This window comes from Bufo gargarizans, unplaced genomic scaffold (assembly GCF_014858855.1).
Source record: "Bufo gargarizans isolate SCDJY-AF-19 unplaced genomic scaffold, ASM1485885v1 original_scaffold_1406_pilon, whole genome shotgun sequence".
NCBI lineage: Eukaryota > Metazoa > Chordata > Amphibia > Anura > Bufonidae > Bufo > Bufo gargarizans.
Window position 1 is genome coordinate 15,094 of NW_025334344.1, and position 18,238 is coordinate 33,331.

General features: G+C 42.2%; 1 protein-coding gene across 1 annotated transcript in view; it reads right to left on the reverse strand.

Annotated features, from left to right (window-relative positions):
• Positions 1-18,238, reverse strand: part of LOC122923254 (F-BAR and double SH3 domains protein 1-like) — an 89,307-nt gene that overhangs the window by 12,419 nt on the left and 58,650 nt on the right. The window contains exons 7-8 of the mRNA XM_044274035.1: positions 12,833-12,896; positions 8,956-9,084 (exon numbers count right to left, since the gene is read on the reverse strand). Coding sequence (XP_044129970.1) covers positions 8,956-9,084; positions 12,833-12,896 — 193 coding nt within the window. The remainder of the gene's footprint in view (positions 1-8,955; positions 9,085-12,832; positions 12,897-18,238) is intronic.

An 18,238-nucleotide genomic window follows, 5' to 3' on the forward strand; every position in this document is an offset into this window, starting at 1 on the left:
TGATAGGTGCGGATCCCAGAGGTGGGACCTGCACCTATCTCGTAAAACCGGCAAAGTCCCGGAGGGTGCACCGCGCATGTGTGGCTGCCCTCCATTTATTTCCGTCAGCCACATCGAAATTAATGGGAGCAGTGGCTGCGCAAGCGCAGTGTGCTCCCATTCATTTCTATGGGGATTCCGAAAATAGACGAGCGCGTCGCTCGGTTATTTTCGGTGGGCCAATAGGAAAGCTTGGTGGTGGCTGGACCCGAGACTGCTGGCCACAACTTTTCCGGCCTCGTGTTAGGCTTCGTTTTAGAGATAGATGCTGTGATACCAAGCACAGCCTTTATACAATGTACAGCGCTGTTCTTGATGAGCACAGAGAAGGCAGTGGTGCTCACAGGAGCGCCGGTGCCTTCACAAACAGCTGATTGGCGGGGGTCCTGGGTATCGGACCCCCATTGATCAGATACCAGTGACCCATCCAGAGGATACGTCATCAGTATATAAGACTCAGAAAACCCTATTAAGCTTTTGGGTCAGCTCCAGTATGCTCAAGCTGGATGCAATAGGTGTTATATAGAATGCTTGTAATATCAGACGCAGTAAAGTGCGCAGGATGGACCTCCTTTAGCGCACAATCTGAAATCTAGCCGCATTCATATAATATAAGGAGTCATGGGTGTTTCCTGTGCAAAGTCATGCCACTGTTTCACAATGTTACACGCACTTACGTGGCATTTTTTAAAGAAAAGAGATGGTAAAAAAGAAAATGTGCAGACATCTTACTGAGGCACCAAGCCATACCCCCGACAAATCAAGATTTGATTCCTAATAATAGCATAACCAATAAACCCCCCCACCATGATGCACGTGTATGCCATAGTGGTAAAAGGGGTTAATTTTACAAAGGTGGAATCTGATTGGTTGCTCTGGACAACTAAGCCACTTTTCCTTTGCACCAGCTTTGATAAATCTCCCCCAATGGTCCTAGGTCAAGATATTACTGTTACATATTATTGTTAGTTGATTCAACTGAGCATGTGTGACCACTGCCACTGGACACATCAGCTGGACACCATAACAAGTAAGTAACAGCAATATCTACAGACAAGATTCTTTATAAGACAAATCTAACTAGGTTACAGTGGCTCTAGCCAACCTAGAATTATGGTATAGGTGCACTCTCCCCGACACACTCACTATCAAATTAACAAAGAAATGAGAATATATAGGTTGGAGGGTACTCGGTTATCTTGTGTTGCATAGAGTAGTCAGATGTGTATTTGTAAAAATATAGATATGTTTTTATTACCAAGAAAACATAAAAATGGATACAAAAATAAGAAAAATTAAAAATTCGGATAAAAACAGGGGCGTAGCTATAGGGGAAGCAGCCGCTTTAGGGCCCAGACCCACAAGGGGCACCCTCAGGAGGAAGTCTAAAAGATTTAATTGTCAGGGTTCCCTCAACAGTAATATACAATTACTTTATATACAGTGATTGTAGGAAACGGACGGAGTGGCTACCAGGCCTTGTCTGAGAGCTCAGTCCTGACTAACCACAGGAGTGGGGGTTGCATGTGGGTTGGGGGTTGCAGAGAAGTTTCTGGGGTAGGGAGGGCGTTCAAAAATTAGCTGTGGGGCACAGTCAATTGTAGTTATGTCACTGGTTGCGCGACTTATGTTGCCGTATAGATCTTCCCTTATACTATCTGAACACATATGTAAATATGTATTTACTGTTTTATAGGCAGTGTCCAAAATTTGCAACGTTTTTGGAAATTGGTGCATTTGGGAAATCTCTGAAGTAATTTTACTAAGTAATCAGCCAGAATGAAGAAGTGTTAGCTCATTGTCTGTAGTCTGTATCTTATTACATTCAATATGGCCTGGCAGATGACTCACCTACTTGTGATGTCATAACGGGGTATATATTGACATGACGCACTGACCCCAGCCTCAGTCTCCTGGGTTGGCTCTCACCATTAGGGGTCGTCTGATGAGCAGCACAGGACCAGATCGGATACGTTTGGCCACTTTTCTCTTGTTTGGGAATTGTTTTGCTGATTTTATTTTCTTTCTCTTCCATACAATGTGAGAGCTGCGTGCGACACTCAACCTCCTCCAATGGAACCATCCCAGGAGAAAGTGAAGAAGGAGCCTCCACCTCCCTTCAAGGGCCAGAGCCACAGAAATCCAAGATGAGGTTATAATAAATAAAGGTTTTTGTGTATGTTTCTTTAAAAAATATGATTATTGTGTTTTTTTCCATAAATACTGTACTAAATTGTGCCATTTCTCATGCGCCCCTGTTTTCTATAAGTATCCTAGGGCTACTTGAATGGGTACAGGGCTGAACCCTTAAAGAATGAGTAACCAATAAACTCCAGAGAAGAAATTTATTAAAGGGAAATTGCCATCAGGGACATTTATGGCGTACTGCTAGGATAAGGATCCAGTACGACATCATCATTATAAAAAATGTCATGCGTCAACACATGTTGCAATGTAGTTGTACCCTTTTTGTTGCACGCAGGGGCATAGCTATAGGGGGAGCAGGGGAAGAGGCTGCTTTGGGACAAGGGGCCCATCTGGAGGAAGACCAAAAGATTTTATTGTCAGGGCCCCCAAAAAAGTATTACACAATGACATTATATACTGGACCTTGTCTGAGAGCTCAATCTTGACTATCCACAGGAGTGGGGTTTAGATGTGAATTGGGGGTTGGGGCATTCAAAAATTTGCTGTGGGGCCCAGTCAATTGTAGTTACGCCACTGGATAAAAAGAAAATAAAACTATAAAAACCTTTGAAAAGGAACAGTAGATCCCCATATATCATAGTGAGCTGTGCATCAGCCTTATACAGTGGTGATTCACAGCCTCACAGTCAGTAATACTGTGATGGTGTAAATCTACATACACTGAGCAAAAATATAAACGCAACACTTTATGAGTGCATGAGCTGAACTCAAAGATCTCAAACATTTTCTACATACACAAAAGACCCATTACTCTCAAATATTGTTCACAAATCTGTGTAAATCTGTGTTAGTGAGCACTTCTCCTTTTCCTAGATAATCCATCTCACCTCACAGGTGTGGCATGTCAAGGTGCTGATTAGACAGCATGAATATTGCACAGGTGTGCCTTAGACTGCCCACAATAAAAGGTCACTCTGAAATGTGCAGTTTGATCACACAGCACAATGCCACAGATGTTGCAACGTTTGAGGGAGCATGCAATTGGCATGCTGACTGCAGGAATGTCTACCAGAGCTGTTGCTTGTGTAATGAATGCTCATTTCTCTACCATAAGCCGTCTCCAAAGGTGTTTCAGAGAATTTGGCAGTACATCCAACCGGCCTCACAACCGCAGACCACAAGTAACCACAGCAGCCCAGGACCTCCACATCCAGCATGTTCACCTCCATGATCATCTGAGACCAGCCACCGGGACAGCTGCAGCAACAATTGGTTTGCATAACCAAAGAATTTCTGCACAAACTGTCAGAAACCATCTCAGGGAAGCTCATCTGCATGCTCATCGTCCTCATCGGGGTCTGGACCTGACTGCAGTTTGTGCAGGTCACATTCTATGGCATCTGGCATGATGGAGAGGCGTTCTGTTCATGGATAAGTCCCGGTTTTCACTGTTCAGGGCAGATGGCAGACAGCATGTGTGGGGTCGTGTGGGTGAGCTGTTTGCTGACGTCAACATTGTGGATGAGTGACCCATGGTGGAGGTGGGGTTATGGTATAGGCAGGTGTATGTTATGGACAACCAACATAGGTGCATTTTATTGATGGCATTTTGAATGATACTGTGATGAGATCCTGAGGCCCACTGTTGTGCCATTCATCCACGACCATCACCTCATGTTGCAGCATGATAATGCACGGCCCCATATTGCAAGGATCTGAACACAATTCCTGGAAGCTGAAAACATTCCAGTTCTTTCATGGCCAGCATACTCACTGGACATGTCACCCATTGAGCATGTTTGGGATGCTCTGGATCCGCATATATGACAGTGTGTTCCAGTTCCTGCCAATATTCTGCAACTTCACACAGTTATTGAAGGGAAGTGGACCAACATTCTACAGGCCTCAATCAACAACCTGATCAACTCTATGCGACGGAGATGTGTTGGACTGCGTTAGGCAAATGGTGGCCACAGCAGATACTGACTGGCCAGTAAGGCAAAACTGTGCACATTTCAGAGTGGCCCTTATTGTGGGCAGTCTAAGGCACACCTGTGCAATGTTCATGCTGTCTAATCAACACCTAAATATGCCACACCTGTGAGGTGGGATGGATTATCTCGGGAAAGGAGAAGTGCTCACTAACACAGATTTAGACAGATTTGTGAACAATATTTGAGAGTAATGGGTCTTTTGTGTATGTAGAAAATTTTTCAGATCTTTGAGTTCAGCTCATGCAAAATGGGAGCAAAACCAAAAGTGTTGCTTTTATATTACCACTCTTTATTTCAGCTAGCCGTCTCTTTGTCCAGGATTCGGCTGGGTTTTAATCACGGCAGAGATGTGCTGGCTTGTACAACTTCCAATGTGTTAGGGAAGTTGTTGCTTGATTTGGCCACAAGATAATGGTATGTATGCGGCTCGAATCCCCTGTGCACGGAGTGTTAGCGCAGACTCAGGCTACTTTCACACTTGCGTTCAGAGCGGATCCGTCTGAGATGGATCCGCTCATATAATGCAGACGGTGGATCCGTTCAGAACGGATCCGTCTGCATTATATTGTAAAAAAAAAGTTTGAAGATTGAGCCATATTGTGTCATCTTCAAACGGATCCGTCCCCATTGACTTACATTGTAAGTCTTGACAGATCCGCTTGCCTCCGCGCGGCCAGGCGGACACCTGAACGCTGCAAGCAGCGTTCAGGTGTCCGCCTGCTGAGCGGAGGCTGAACGCTGCCAGACTGATGCATTCTGAGCGGATCCGCATCCACTCAGAATGCATTAGAGCTGGACGGAAGCGTTTGTGAGCCCCTTCAAACGGAGCTCACAAGCGGACACCCGAACGCTAGTGTGAAAGTAGCCTCAGTCGGTCCCTTCTGTTGCGCTGTAACGATCCCTTAAATTGGAGCAAATGTTCAATTGCGATATTGGTAGAAGCTACAATTAATATATCGTGTTCTTCAATCCACTGCTTCAAAGGCACCAGGCGCGTTTCGGAGTCGCAAACTCCTTCTTCAATTGAACATTAGCTCCAATGTAAGGGATCGCTACAGAGCAACAGAAGGGACGGACTGAGTCTGCGCTAACACTCTGTGCACGGAGGATTTAAGTCGAGCCGCATACATACCATTATCTTGTGGCCGAATCAAGCACGTGGGATGCTGTACAAGCCAAGTTAGCACATCTCAGCGGTGATTCAAACACAGCCGAATCCCGGACGCAGAGACGGCTAGCTGACACAAAGAGTGGCAATGTAGACAGCCTGTTTGTAACAATATAAAGCAATTTATGCGGTATTAAGAATTATATACAAACTATATACAACTGATACTATGTCATTATTATAGAAGACATATCAACTACCTTTTCTATCAGTCAGATCACAAATTCAGGACATACTACAAATGCTAGACTGAATATTTGTCATCTACATATCAGCTGTACAAATAACAAAAGAAGGATTATATTAATACAGCATCTGCAAATACTAACAGTACTTCAGTTGGTGTCTGAAAATTGCAGACAACTGATATCTACATATATTTTTGTGACTATATTATTGTTACCATATTAAAGATGGAGGAAAATCAAATAGAGTGATCTATTCTCTGTCTACTAACGGCACTTATATGTCATTATAAGGACTGTCTTCTTTATATCCTCTTGCCCATTATCAAGGTTTTATTGGATATATGTAGATTTACACCCTCACAGTGTAGATCCCCATTATGATATATGGGGATCTACTGTTCCTTTTGAAAGGTTTTTTAGCTTTGTTTTCTTTTTATCCAAATTTTTTATTTTTCTTATTTTTGTATCCATTTTTATGTTTTCTTGGTAATAAAAATATATCTATATTTTTACAAATATCTGCATCTGACTACTCTATGCAGCACCAGATAACCGAGTGCCCTCCAACCTATATATTCTCAAGATTCATTATAACCCCTTCCTGCCCTGTGCTTCATACAGTGTAGTAGGTTAGTCTTAACATGAACTGACTTATATTTACAGCATACTGATGGCACAGGCTCAGAAAAACTAAAAGAAAATCAGAAAGTTCCTAAAAGTTGTCATTGGTACCGATGGTACCGATGACAATATGAACTAATCTGTACATGGTTCCTTTGAAAGAAAAAAAAAACGATGGCTCTCCGAATATGTCAGCATAAAAATAAACGATTTTTAAGTGTTTGTATTGTGGAAAAAATAGTAAAACATAAAACAATTTATTTGGTATCACTGTAATGGTACTGACCCACAGAATAAAGTTATCACATCACGTCCACTGTATAGCGGATGTTCAAAAAACGAAACAAACAAGACCACATATGGCTGTGCATGAGCGGTACTCCTGCCTCCATGCTGTGGTAAATGGACAGCATGTCGGTGAGGCAGTTGCTAACACCATGGATAGTACCATGCACAGGGCCAGGCTTTCAGTACCAATAACAGTAATGTAACCGAATGGTGAATCCATCAATCAAGGCCAAGAAGCAGAGAGCTAGAGCACATGTGGGGCTTCGGACTGTCCTTGGGGAAACTGTAACCTCATTAGTATAATTGATTAAAGTTCTATTAGCTGTTCAATGATAAGTCTCTCTTCTAACCCCTACCCAGCACGGTTATTGTTTAGGAGCCATAAAGGGCCTGACCGACTCCCTTTAAAGGGGGTGTTCCATTACAATAGTCTATCCCCTAAGTGCTGCTGACTGGAGCGAAAGACAAGCATGTATGTCTGTCACTCCATTCAACTCTATGGGACTGCTGGTGATAGCCGAATACAAGCACTGGTCAAATGGTGGAACACAGGCCCCTGTTCTAATGATCAGTGGGGGCCCAAGCTGACTGACCCGTGCCAGTCAGTCATTTATCCCTATCCTGTAAACTGGGTACAAGTTCTTATAATGGGACAACCCCTTGAAGGGGTTAGAAAAAAACAGCTTATCAGCTGTTTGATTAATATTCTACAGTTTTCAAACCAGCACTTGGATCTGAATTCTTTTCTAACTGCATGTATTTAAAAATTTAGCATAGCCACTGAGTTATCTAATAAAATGTATCTGTATAGCGCCACCTGTTACTTTTTTTTTTCTTATTATTTCTTTGTCCGCACATGCTCAGTTTCATCCTTCAACTGCCTCCTGAGCTGTGATAGGCAGGGCATGGACACGCCCCCTTAGCTCCAGCAGAACAGACACTCCCCTTGAGCTCTCAGCTTGATATCAATGTAGCAGAGCATTGAATGGGGAGATCTCTGGATCCATGTGAGGTACAGGGCTGGTTCTAGCTTTATTAAAAAGAGATTGCCATGTACCATATGATGTCTTTTGATGTTACTGCAGGTCCATCCGCTACACATGGGAAAGAGCTATATATTTCATACTCTGAAACAGTTGGTTTGCGGGGATGCAGTTATTGAATATCTATCAATTAGATATTGGTGGCCTTTCCTAAGGATAGGTGTTCTGTCCCCAGATTCAGATCCAGTTGTTTCTGTGTGTTTATCAGTTGACATTGCATTTAACTGTGTTGTAATTCATTTGCATTACATTGTATGGTAACAGCACCATCTACTGATGAGTTCATGTATCTCATCCAGCCTGTTTTTCCTATGCATTATGGGAGTCCCAGGGCATTGTGGATAGTTCCTGGTTCTTGCTAGTCTTGTCCTGGTGCAGCAAGCAGCCACCATCTTATGTCTCAGGAGCCACACACTCTCACTGGTTTTCCTGCCCCATCATCTGTTATTCAGCCTGTTTATAAGCATAGTCGGTAAGGGCACTATCTTGGGATCATTTACCATAGTTTATGTATGTTATTTGTATTTGATAGCTCATTACTACTGTATTACCTTAAATACTGCATGTATAGCAGATTATTCTGTGTCTTATGCCATGTACCATGGATATTTATGTTCTAACTACTACTGTTTTATTCCATAGTTTTACCTTTCCTGTCAATCCACTAGCAATAAAGAGAACGTTAAAGCTGAACAGTCTCCTTTTCTCTGAAGACAGAAGGTTTAGCTACATGTCAGATTACACACCGTGCTAACATGTATGAGGACAGTATAGTAGGCGATCAATAGTAAAATGGTGGATCACACTGTTATGGTTACTCTAGAAAGGTAGTAAACCCCTTGGTGACCAAGTTACAAACATAGTACAAACATCAGAACTAACATGGTGTCTTCCTGAACCAGAAAAAGATAACAAGATAATTATGGGGCACAATTAAATGAGAAAACAACAGAAAGACTGTACAAAGTTATTACACATCATGAGGTAAGGAACATTTTTATTATCGACTGGTGGTACACATTGGAAAACCAGCTGAAGTTTGAGATCTGGTGGGGATTCTAATTGTAAAACTATTAATACACTATGTAGTATTTTATCACAAAATGAAGAATACCAGAATGCTAGTCCAAGAGTTTGGTCGTTGGTGCATCACTGTATGTGGATGCAACAGAAGACAAGCAGCATGTCCATGTGAACAGGCTGCTAAAAAAAACTCATTCTGTACAACACAATGTCCAGTCACTACAGTATATAGCCACAGCAGAAAAACTGAAAATAAAAGAAAAAAGAAAACCTAACAAAAACAAAAGAAACAGAAGACTCCAAAAAGCTCATAATTTATTACATTTATAATGCAATATATGTAAATATATGTATAATGTAAATGTGTAAACTATAATTTTCCTAAAAGTACCGTACTTATTTCAAGCAAAAAATAAAATTAAAAAATATTTAAAATGACCAACCTTCATGATGTCTGGCAGGTGAGACTGGTAGTAAAGATCGAGATGGGCGTTTGCAGCAGTCAAAGCAAAAAGGTATTCATTCCGTGCCTCTGCCAACTGCTGTGTGCAGTCTGACAACTGTGCTGAAAACTAAGTGGAAATAAATTATATGAAATATATGAAATGTGGAAACTATGTTTCGGATACACTAAAAATGTCCAAGTCATGGAGAGTCAGTTATATGTTCCAGTAGTGTGAAAATATAAGGGAAGTGAAGTGGCCTGTTCTAGACAATCCCATTTATGATAACATACTGACTTCATCAGCCATCAGCTGTAATTTGTGCAGGAAGAACCTGACAACAAGGGTTCAATTTGCCTGCAGCGCCACCACAGGAGAAATGTAAAATTACACCGTTCTTATAAAAATGAACGTAATATATGGGCTTGCCAGTCCTGCAGTTAGAGAGGTGCTGAATGCATCTACTATGGCTAGTAGATTGTTTTGAATGAGAGACTCCCCTCTATTAACACAGAAATCGCTAATAGGGTTCATACAACTACTAAAGTGGCCAGGAAAACAAAAAACAAAACACATACTTTAGCAAGCATAAATTTCCCTCAAGATGCATAAAGGAACTTGATATTTAAAAGAATATTACATGACTTTAATACTGAAGACCTAGCCTAAGGCTAGGTCATCAATACCAGATCAGTGGGGGTTAGACTCATTGCACCTCCACCGATCAACTGGATGAAGTAGCCGCAGCGTTCCGTTCATTGTATAGTGGATATGAATGGTATTGCAGCTCTCATTCACCTGAACAGAAGGATACAGTATCAATGACGGCCACCAACCAATGAGTTGTGTGTTCCAGTATTAGCGGGGGGTATGGGCTGTATGGTTTGGAGTGAGGAAGGAAATCCGAGCATATCTAGAGAAAAATCACACAAGCATGGGGAGAAGGTGCAGACTCCATGCAAATGGTGCCCCTGGTATAGCTTAAAGGGGTTTTCCGGGAATTAATAAAATGAAAATACTTAAATATTACTTCATTATAAATATATTACCAAATACCTTTCATTAGTAATAATGGCTTGTTTTGTCTGGGGAGCAATTATTAGAAAAAATAAAATGGCCGCAATCCACAGGAGGACAAGTTAAAGAGCTGCTTCCTCTCCTACTTGTCAGGGATTATGATCCTGAATACAGTTTAATATGATCTTCAGATGAATCTCTGTAGGAATGGAGTTAATTAGGAGACATGAAGTACAGAGAGGATAGTGGGGGTGTGACTAATGAGCAACAGCTCTTGTATGCAGTCTCCATTACTACAGCCCCGCATTACCACAGTCTGTCCTGTACTTCCTCTCTGTACTTCATGTCTCCTCATGCACTGCATTCCTACAGAGATTCAGCTGAAGATCTTATCATCTGTATTCAGAATCATAATCCCTGACAAGCAGAGCAGAGAGGAGGATGATGCAGCTCTTTACCTCAGTGTTGTGAAGTAACTTGTTCTCCTGTGTGATTAGGACAGGTTTTGTGTGTACTACTAGGACGGCGGCCATTTTATTTCTCTTAAAGGGCTTCTGTCACCCCACTAAACCGTTTTTTTTATTTTTTATTGTTTACTTATAATCCCTATACTGCGATTTACGCCTACATAATCTAATTAATCATTTCGGTTCAGCAGATTGTGTTAAAAACGTGCTTTTAAAATATGCAAATTACTTTGCTACCAGCTATTACTTATAATCCCTATACTGCGATTTATGCCTACATAATCTAATTAATCATTTTGGTTCAGCAGATTGTGTTAAAAACGTGCTTTTAAAATATGCAAATTACTTTGCTACCAGCTATTACTTATAATCCCTATACTGCGATTTATGCCTACATAATCTAATTAATCATTTTGGTTCAGTAGATTGTGTTAAAAACGTGCTTTTAAAATATGCAAATTACCTTGCTACCAGCAAGTAGGGAGGCTACTTGCTGGTAGCAGCCGCATCCTCCGATCCTAAAGACGCCCCCTCCGCATGTTTATTGACAGGGCCAGTGAACGGGATCGTCCTCTGCTGGCCCTGTCTGCTATCAAGATCTCGCGCCTGCGCCGTAACGGTATTCAGTCGGCGCAGGCGCACTGAGAGGCGCCCGCTCGCTCAGCTGCTCCGTCCTCAATGCGCCTGCGCCAATGACGTCACATCTACACCCGGCGCAGGCGCATTGAGGATGGAGCGGCCGAGCGAGCGGCCGCCTCTCAGTGCGCCTGCGCCTACTGAATACCGTTACGGCGCAGGCGTGAGATTTTGAATGCAAACAGGGCCAGCAGAGAAATATCCCCTTCCCTGGCCCTGTCAATCAACATGAGGAGGTGGCGTCTTTAGGATCGGAGGATGCAGCTGCCACCAGCAAGTAGCCGCCCTACTTGCTGGTAGCAAGGTAATTTGCTTTTTTTAAAAGCACGTTTTTAACACAATCTACTGAACCAAAATGATTAATTAGATTATGTAGGCATAAATCGCAGTATAGGGATTATAAGTAAAAAAAATAAAAAAATAAAAATGTTTAGTGGGGTGACAGGAGCCCTTTAATGATTGCTCCCTACACAAAATGAATCATTATAGCTAATGAAATGTAATTGGAAATATATTTATACTAAAGTAATATTTAAGTATTATCATTTTCCTAATTCCCGGAGAAACTCTTTAATGGGGTTTTCCGGGATTTTGATACAGATGACCTATCCTTAGGATAAGTCATCAGTATCTGATCGGTGGGGTCCGACACCCAGGACCCCCTAACAATCAGCTTTTTGAGAAGGTACCAGCGCTCTTATGAGTGTTGCGGCCTTCTCTATGCTCATCAAGCACAGCACTGTACATTGTATAGCGACTGAGGGTGATACCAAGTGCAACCACTATACAATGTACGGTGTTGTGCTTGATCAGCACAGAGAAGGCTGCAGCGCTCATAGTCAGACAAGCCATAAAATGGCTAAATGAATTTAAACAAGTTATTCTCACCCCTTTCCCCAGCACGGTTCTCTGTAGTGCTGGTCCGATTCTCCTGACACTGTTTGTTTACATCAGTGGTGACATAGCGGGATGTAGCATGCGACCACTGCAGCCAATAACTGTCCTCAGTGGCCTACGTCACTGTGCAAGTCACCAACACTGTCATGCGCACAGTGATGTGCAGGCGTACGGAACATTACTGCTGCAGCCAATCACTTTCCTCGGTGGTAGACCACGGAGGCCAGTAATCTGTTACAGTGGTTACAAACAGCGTGTAAGTAAACAGTAGAACCAAACCAGTACCACAGAGAAGAGAGTATAGTATAGGGGAGAGTATAACTTAAAAAAAAAAATATGTAAGTCATTTTAGGTCTGATATATTCAATTATCTTGGATAAGCTTTTGAAACCCCTGTGTAGTCTTCCTGATGGGGAGTGATCCTTTTCAATAACTATAGGGTTATATTGATTTTTAACAATTAATTCTTATTCACTATATAATTAAAAGTCCAGCAATTTTCACATTACATTTTAATTCTTTTCATACGATCTCTACTTGCAGTCAATGAATGTAAACAGCCACTGTTTACATCCAGAGGATGGTGGCTTATGCTGATCATGTCCAAATGACCCAAGCGTATATAGATATACATAGGCAGGTGCTTCATATCATTAGTCTTTAGCACCTGAAGACGGCGGTATCTGGCTGTCTACTGAGGGTTTCTAGGCTGCTGGCACTAATCCTGGCTTTAATTTGTCATGTACTTCACTCAGGTCTTTAGAATAATCGTTGGCTGAACGCTGTAACAAGTAAACCAGATATATTAAACTCTTGTCTCCTGCCAGGAAACTATTCCAGGATCTTAATATTCTTTATACCTTGGCACTGAGCTTCTGCAGACTTGCTTTAGAGTGAAATATTCCATGGTCGCTCTTCTTTAACCTGGTGAGAATAGCACATGTAAGACTGGATCACCCAGGTGGCACTGACATATATGAAAATCCTTTAATATTTCTAATGGCTGACTTCCCAGTATGTAGTTAAAGGGGTTGTGTTATCGTGGTAATCATCAAGCACTTTTAGGAGTGAAACTGGTCTGACAATCTAGGTAAAGGCATTCCTGACAGAATTTATACATTTAAAGGCTATGTACACATTCGGGGTAAATTCATTTTTTTATGATTGCATTCTACTCGTTTTGGGCTTAAAATAATTTTTTCAATTGGTCTTTATTAAAAATATTCAGCAGCTTTGTCATAAAGGGAGAACTGTTTGTCTAGCTGTGAGAATCATACTTTTACTTTGTGCCTGTCATCTAATAACCCTTATCTCTAAATTACTAATTGCTGAAAAACACCTATTTAAGCCACACTCTTATCAGTAAGATAAGAATTAAGCTATTATGGATGAGTGTTTATAAGGTCAGAAATCAGAGATAAAGGAGCTGCTTGAGGAAATACAATAAAAACACAGACCATGCTACTAGAGAATGCCAAGGCTGTTCAGAGAAAGGGGCTCAACATTTTTAATAAAGACCAATTGAAAAAATATATATTTAGCTCAAAATGAGTACTATGCTTTAATAAAAAATGCCCCCAAAGGTGTCTATAGCCTTTAAGTGCAAAACGGAAACATTACACAGTCACAATAGTCACATTGGATGTCACAAACGATCATCTCCTCGGTGTTGTCAAATAGCCCAGTGGGGACCATTGTAAGGGCATATACCTTTAAACATTTACAATGGTCCCCAACCTGTAAAATTGTCAACTGTTGTGAAACTAAAGTCCCAGTATGCCCAGTCCCAGTATTTGCAGTTTTACCACAACTGGAAAATCACACATGGCAGTCCAGCAGTCAACCCCTGAATAGGAATATATACTTAAAGGGGTTCTGCACTTTGTTTTAACTGATGATCTATCCTCTGGATAGATCATCAGCATCTGATCGGTGGGGGTCCGACACCCGGGACCCCCGCCAATCAGCTGTTTGAGAAGGCAGCAGCGCCGCAGCCTTCTCACTGTTTACCGCTGGTCCAGTGATGTCACAACTAGTATCAACTAGCGTGGGCGGGGCTAAGCTCCATTCAAGTGAACAGAGCTTAGCCCCGCCCATGCTAGTTGATACTAGTTGTGACCAGGGCTGTGGAGTCGGTAGATAAATGCTCCGACTCCTCGACTCCTCTGTATTTAATATAGGGGTGGGCGATATAGCCTAAAATCTATATTGCGATATAATTTTAAGCATGTGCGATATGCAATATATATCGCGATATATTGTTATTTATATTTGGGGGGGGGGGGGTTACTTTTTTTTTAATAACTATTAGCCTCCTTAAGGGCTAGAACCCTAAATAGTGCCATCCACAGATCCACCTCCCCTATACAGTGCCATCCACAGATCCCCTTCCCCTAAACAGTGCCATCCACAGATCCCCCGCCCCTAAACAGTGCCATCCACAGATCCCCCTCCCCTAAACAGTGCCATCCACAGATCCCCCTCCCCTAAACAGTGCCATCCACAGATCCCCCTCCCCTAAACAGTGCCATCCACAGATCCCCCTGCCGTAAACAGTGACATCCACAGATCCCCCTGCCGTAAACAGTGACATCCACAGATCTCCCCCCTAAACAGTACCATCCACAGATCCCCCTCCCCGACGCTATACATTTATAAACTAATTAGTAACTTTAATCATTGCTGATCTCTTTACTGGATACCTTACTATGTCTTAGCTCAGGTAACAGCAGGCAGTGCGGGCGGGCGGCGCTCACTCACTGACGTCATGCGCCTGCGCCGCCTAGTGGGAGGAGCAGGCGAGTGACGTCAGTGAGTGAGCGCCGCCCGCCCGCACTGCCTGCTGTTACCGGAGCTAAGACAGAGTAAGGTATCCAGTAAAGAGATCAGCAATGATTAAAGTTAAAGTTACTGATTAGTTTAGAAATGTTCTCCTGTGAGCGGCGTGGCCCTGTATATTCTAACCCCCAGGCAAGCGTCCCTGTCACCATGGGAAAGCCTGGGGGTTAGAATATACCATCGGATTTGAGTTTTCACAATCTCACTGAGATCGTGAAAACTCAATTATTTACTGTCAGTCACTCCCCTCCTCCTCCTCCTCCTCCTCGGTTCTCATTGGTGGTCAGCGGCAGCCGCGCACAGTGGGGAGGGAGGGACTCCCTCCTTCTCCACTGTGCCGGCTCAGGAGAACATGGTGCGCGCAGAAAGTGGTCTGGCGATATAGGCGATAAGCACAAAATCCATATCGTGGCACAAATTTATATCGCATATCGCCCACCCCTAATTTAATATGCAAATGTTTTTATACATTGCTTGAAGGAAAGAAAGGCAACATACATGTCATTACCACAGAACTACTGGCTGGGAAGCCAACAGTCTACTGTATTGAACAGTTTAAGCAAAAGACAAACACAATGAAAACAACAAAGTTTTATTTTATTTTTTATCAAGTGGCTGGATAGTAGCAGCAGACATAAACATCAGGAACAGGAATTTTACAGTTCAAAAATAGTGCTGCTGCTGCTGCCTTCTCCTTTGTGTGCTGATCTTCTGCTGAAGATGGGGCAGTCGGGGATCCAGGAAGGGGCAGGGGAAGGGGCATTTATTTTAAAACATGATTTCCCTAGTAGAACCCCATAGTCATGTTTAAAGTTTAAGCTAACAATCTGAGTTTACGAGTTTTTATAGCCTTAGCTGAATGACAGCAGTTTATCAAATGGTTTACAGCTTTAGTCTTGAACTATTGACTATCCTTTCTCTTCACTTATACAGGTGTCCCTAGTCCTGCAAAAAACATATTTACTTAATTAGTTATCAGTGAGAGGCTAGGTTAACCATGGGCGTTGCGTTCCCTGTAACAGCGGAACACAACACCATGGAAAGCATAATTATTGCCGTATAGTGAAGCATATGAAAAGCATGCTTCTTCACTGTCATTTAACGTGTTCGTTTTGCGGTAACGTGACGCACTGAATGCATTGGCCTTTAGTCTTACAGTAGAGAAGTAATTAATTATAACTTTTTGTGAATTGGGACATTTAAACTTGCTTTTTTTTATTTTTTTATTCCAATTTAAATTTAGTAGGAGTCAGAGTTTTGACGACTCAGATTCCGACTCCAGGTACCCAAAGTTGCCTCCGACTTCGACTCCTCGACTCTGACTGCACAGCCCTGGTCGTGACGTCACTGGGCCAGCAATAAACAGTGAGAAGATCGTGGCACTGCTGGAGCGCCGCTGCCTTCTCAAACAGCTGATCGGCAGGGGTCCCCCGATGTCGGACCGCCGCCGATCAGATGCTGATGATCTATCCAGAGGATAGATCGGTTAAAACAAAGTGCAGAACCCCTTTAAAACACATAAATGAACTTTATGTATATAAAGTAATACTAACCTAGGCATTGCTAGCTCCCAGTGAATTGTTCTTCTCACAGTTCACTGTTTTGAAACACTACTGCCAAATACCCGATGAACAAGCAAACGTTCGTTCATCTGGCAATGAAAATATTTCAACAGGTTTAAAAATCTTTTTTTTTTGCAGGAGGCAGAATGTGGTGTCTAATCACGATCTGCTGCCAGCAAACATTGATTCAGTATAGGGATGAGCGATGGCATTAGTGATCGCTCCTCCCTATACTGAGGAGGAGATCCCTGCATGTAATAGCAGCAGTCTCCTCCGCTGATGAAGCGACCTGTGTAACTTTTTTGACTCCTGACTCACTGAGAGTCTAGGGGAATTTTATATTTTACATATATTACTAACTCAGCATCAATTTTCTAGCAGTGTAATTTATCTCACCCTAACTTTGTTTCATCCATACATTTTTAACCTTTTCATTATGGGAACCTGTTCACGTGACCTCAAGTCTGACTGCTTGTTTTAATGTGTAAACATGAACTCAGTCTCTACCAATAGCTGACTTCCTGTGAAATCAAATCCCCCTGGCAGCTCTCAGGCACCCCCCCTGCCCCACACCCCTCTGTATATTCCTTTATTCTATTGAGATATAACAACTTTATCTAAAGGACCAGGAGTGCAAATATATAGTAGGTAAATGTATACAGAGTTTAGCTACAGTTATATAAACCTTCTGACTCACACTGCCTGTACTATCTGTGTGTGCTGACTCTCCAGTATAGTTATATGGGATGTAGCTTCACACTGGTCTCCCTGCCTCTTGCATGTAATTGCTGACAGAGGTGAGAGATGACAAGGCAGAGAGGGCAGACAGGCTGAAGCTGCATCACATAGGAAAACATGGAGACTGCAGTGTGAGGGGAAAGCAGCTGAGTCACTAATCTGTCATGGCTGCCCTCAGAGGACACAGAGCAATGCAGTGTGGTGTAAATCCACCCCCTCTGTCTCTGCAAAGCTAGGCATGATGGGGAATATAGGATTTATTAGGAGATTGAATCAATATGGCTGACAACCCACTAATTACATATCAAATAAAACAGGTATACACAAGGCATACACAAGCACCTCTTATTTTTTATTAATGGCTTATCCTGCACTATATAGGCAAAGAAATATAGGCTTCTTTAAGTGTTCCCTTCTGGAGACCACCAAGTTGGTGTAGGGAGTTGTATAGGTCAGACAATGCTCCCTGGGAACAAAGGAATGCAAATAAGCTCTGAAAAGTGACAGTCTTGCTCAAAGAGGAAACATCTGCTTCAAAGCATCTCAGATATCTGTACATACTCATTTTGCAATCGGCATTAAGCACGAACTACTAAACATAAAATATGAAATACATAAGTGCAAACTGTGCAAGGCCCTCACAACTTTTTTAAGTGCCTCTTGGAACCCAGCCATAAAGCTAACAGCATGTTTGTAAATGTTATTTGATGCTGTCTTTTTGGCGTGTAAAAAGCTAGTAATGAAATAAAAAGTGGGCCTTAAGTCAAAGATGGACAAGAGGAGTGAGTCTATAATGACAAATATACATATAGCACAAATGCTGGGATTAAAGTAGTCATATAGTTATTATCCTTCCGCTCACATGCCACACAAGTTTCTCAAGCTTACATCCTATATACAGCAGGTTGGTACTTGCCAAGGAATAGGATAGTGTCTTGGAAGCGTGCTGTATTCCTATGCAAGCACTACCTTTATAGGCTCTACTAGGAGAGCTTACTAATGGAAGTAAGGTAATAAAATAACCATATAAAAGTTTACAAAAAAGAATGGAAGCTAGACTTGTGACCCATCCACTTGGATCTAGGTAAGAAAAAAAAACATCAAAATGTGTCTGCTGTCATTGTCCAA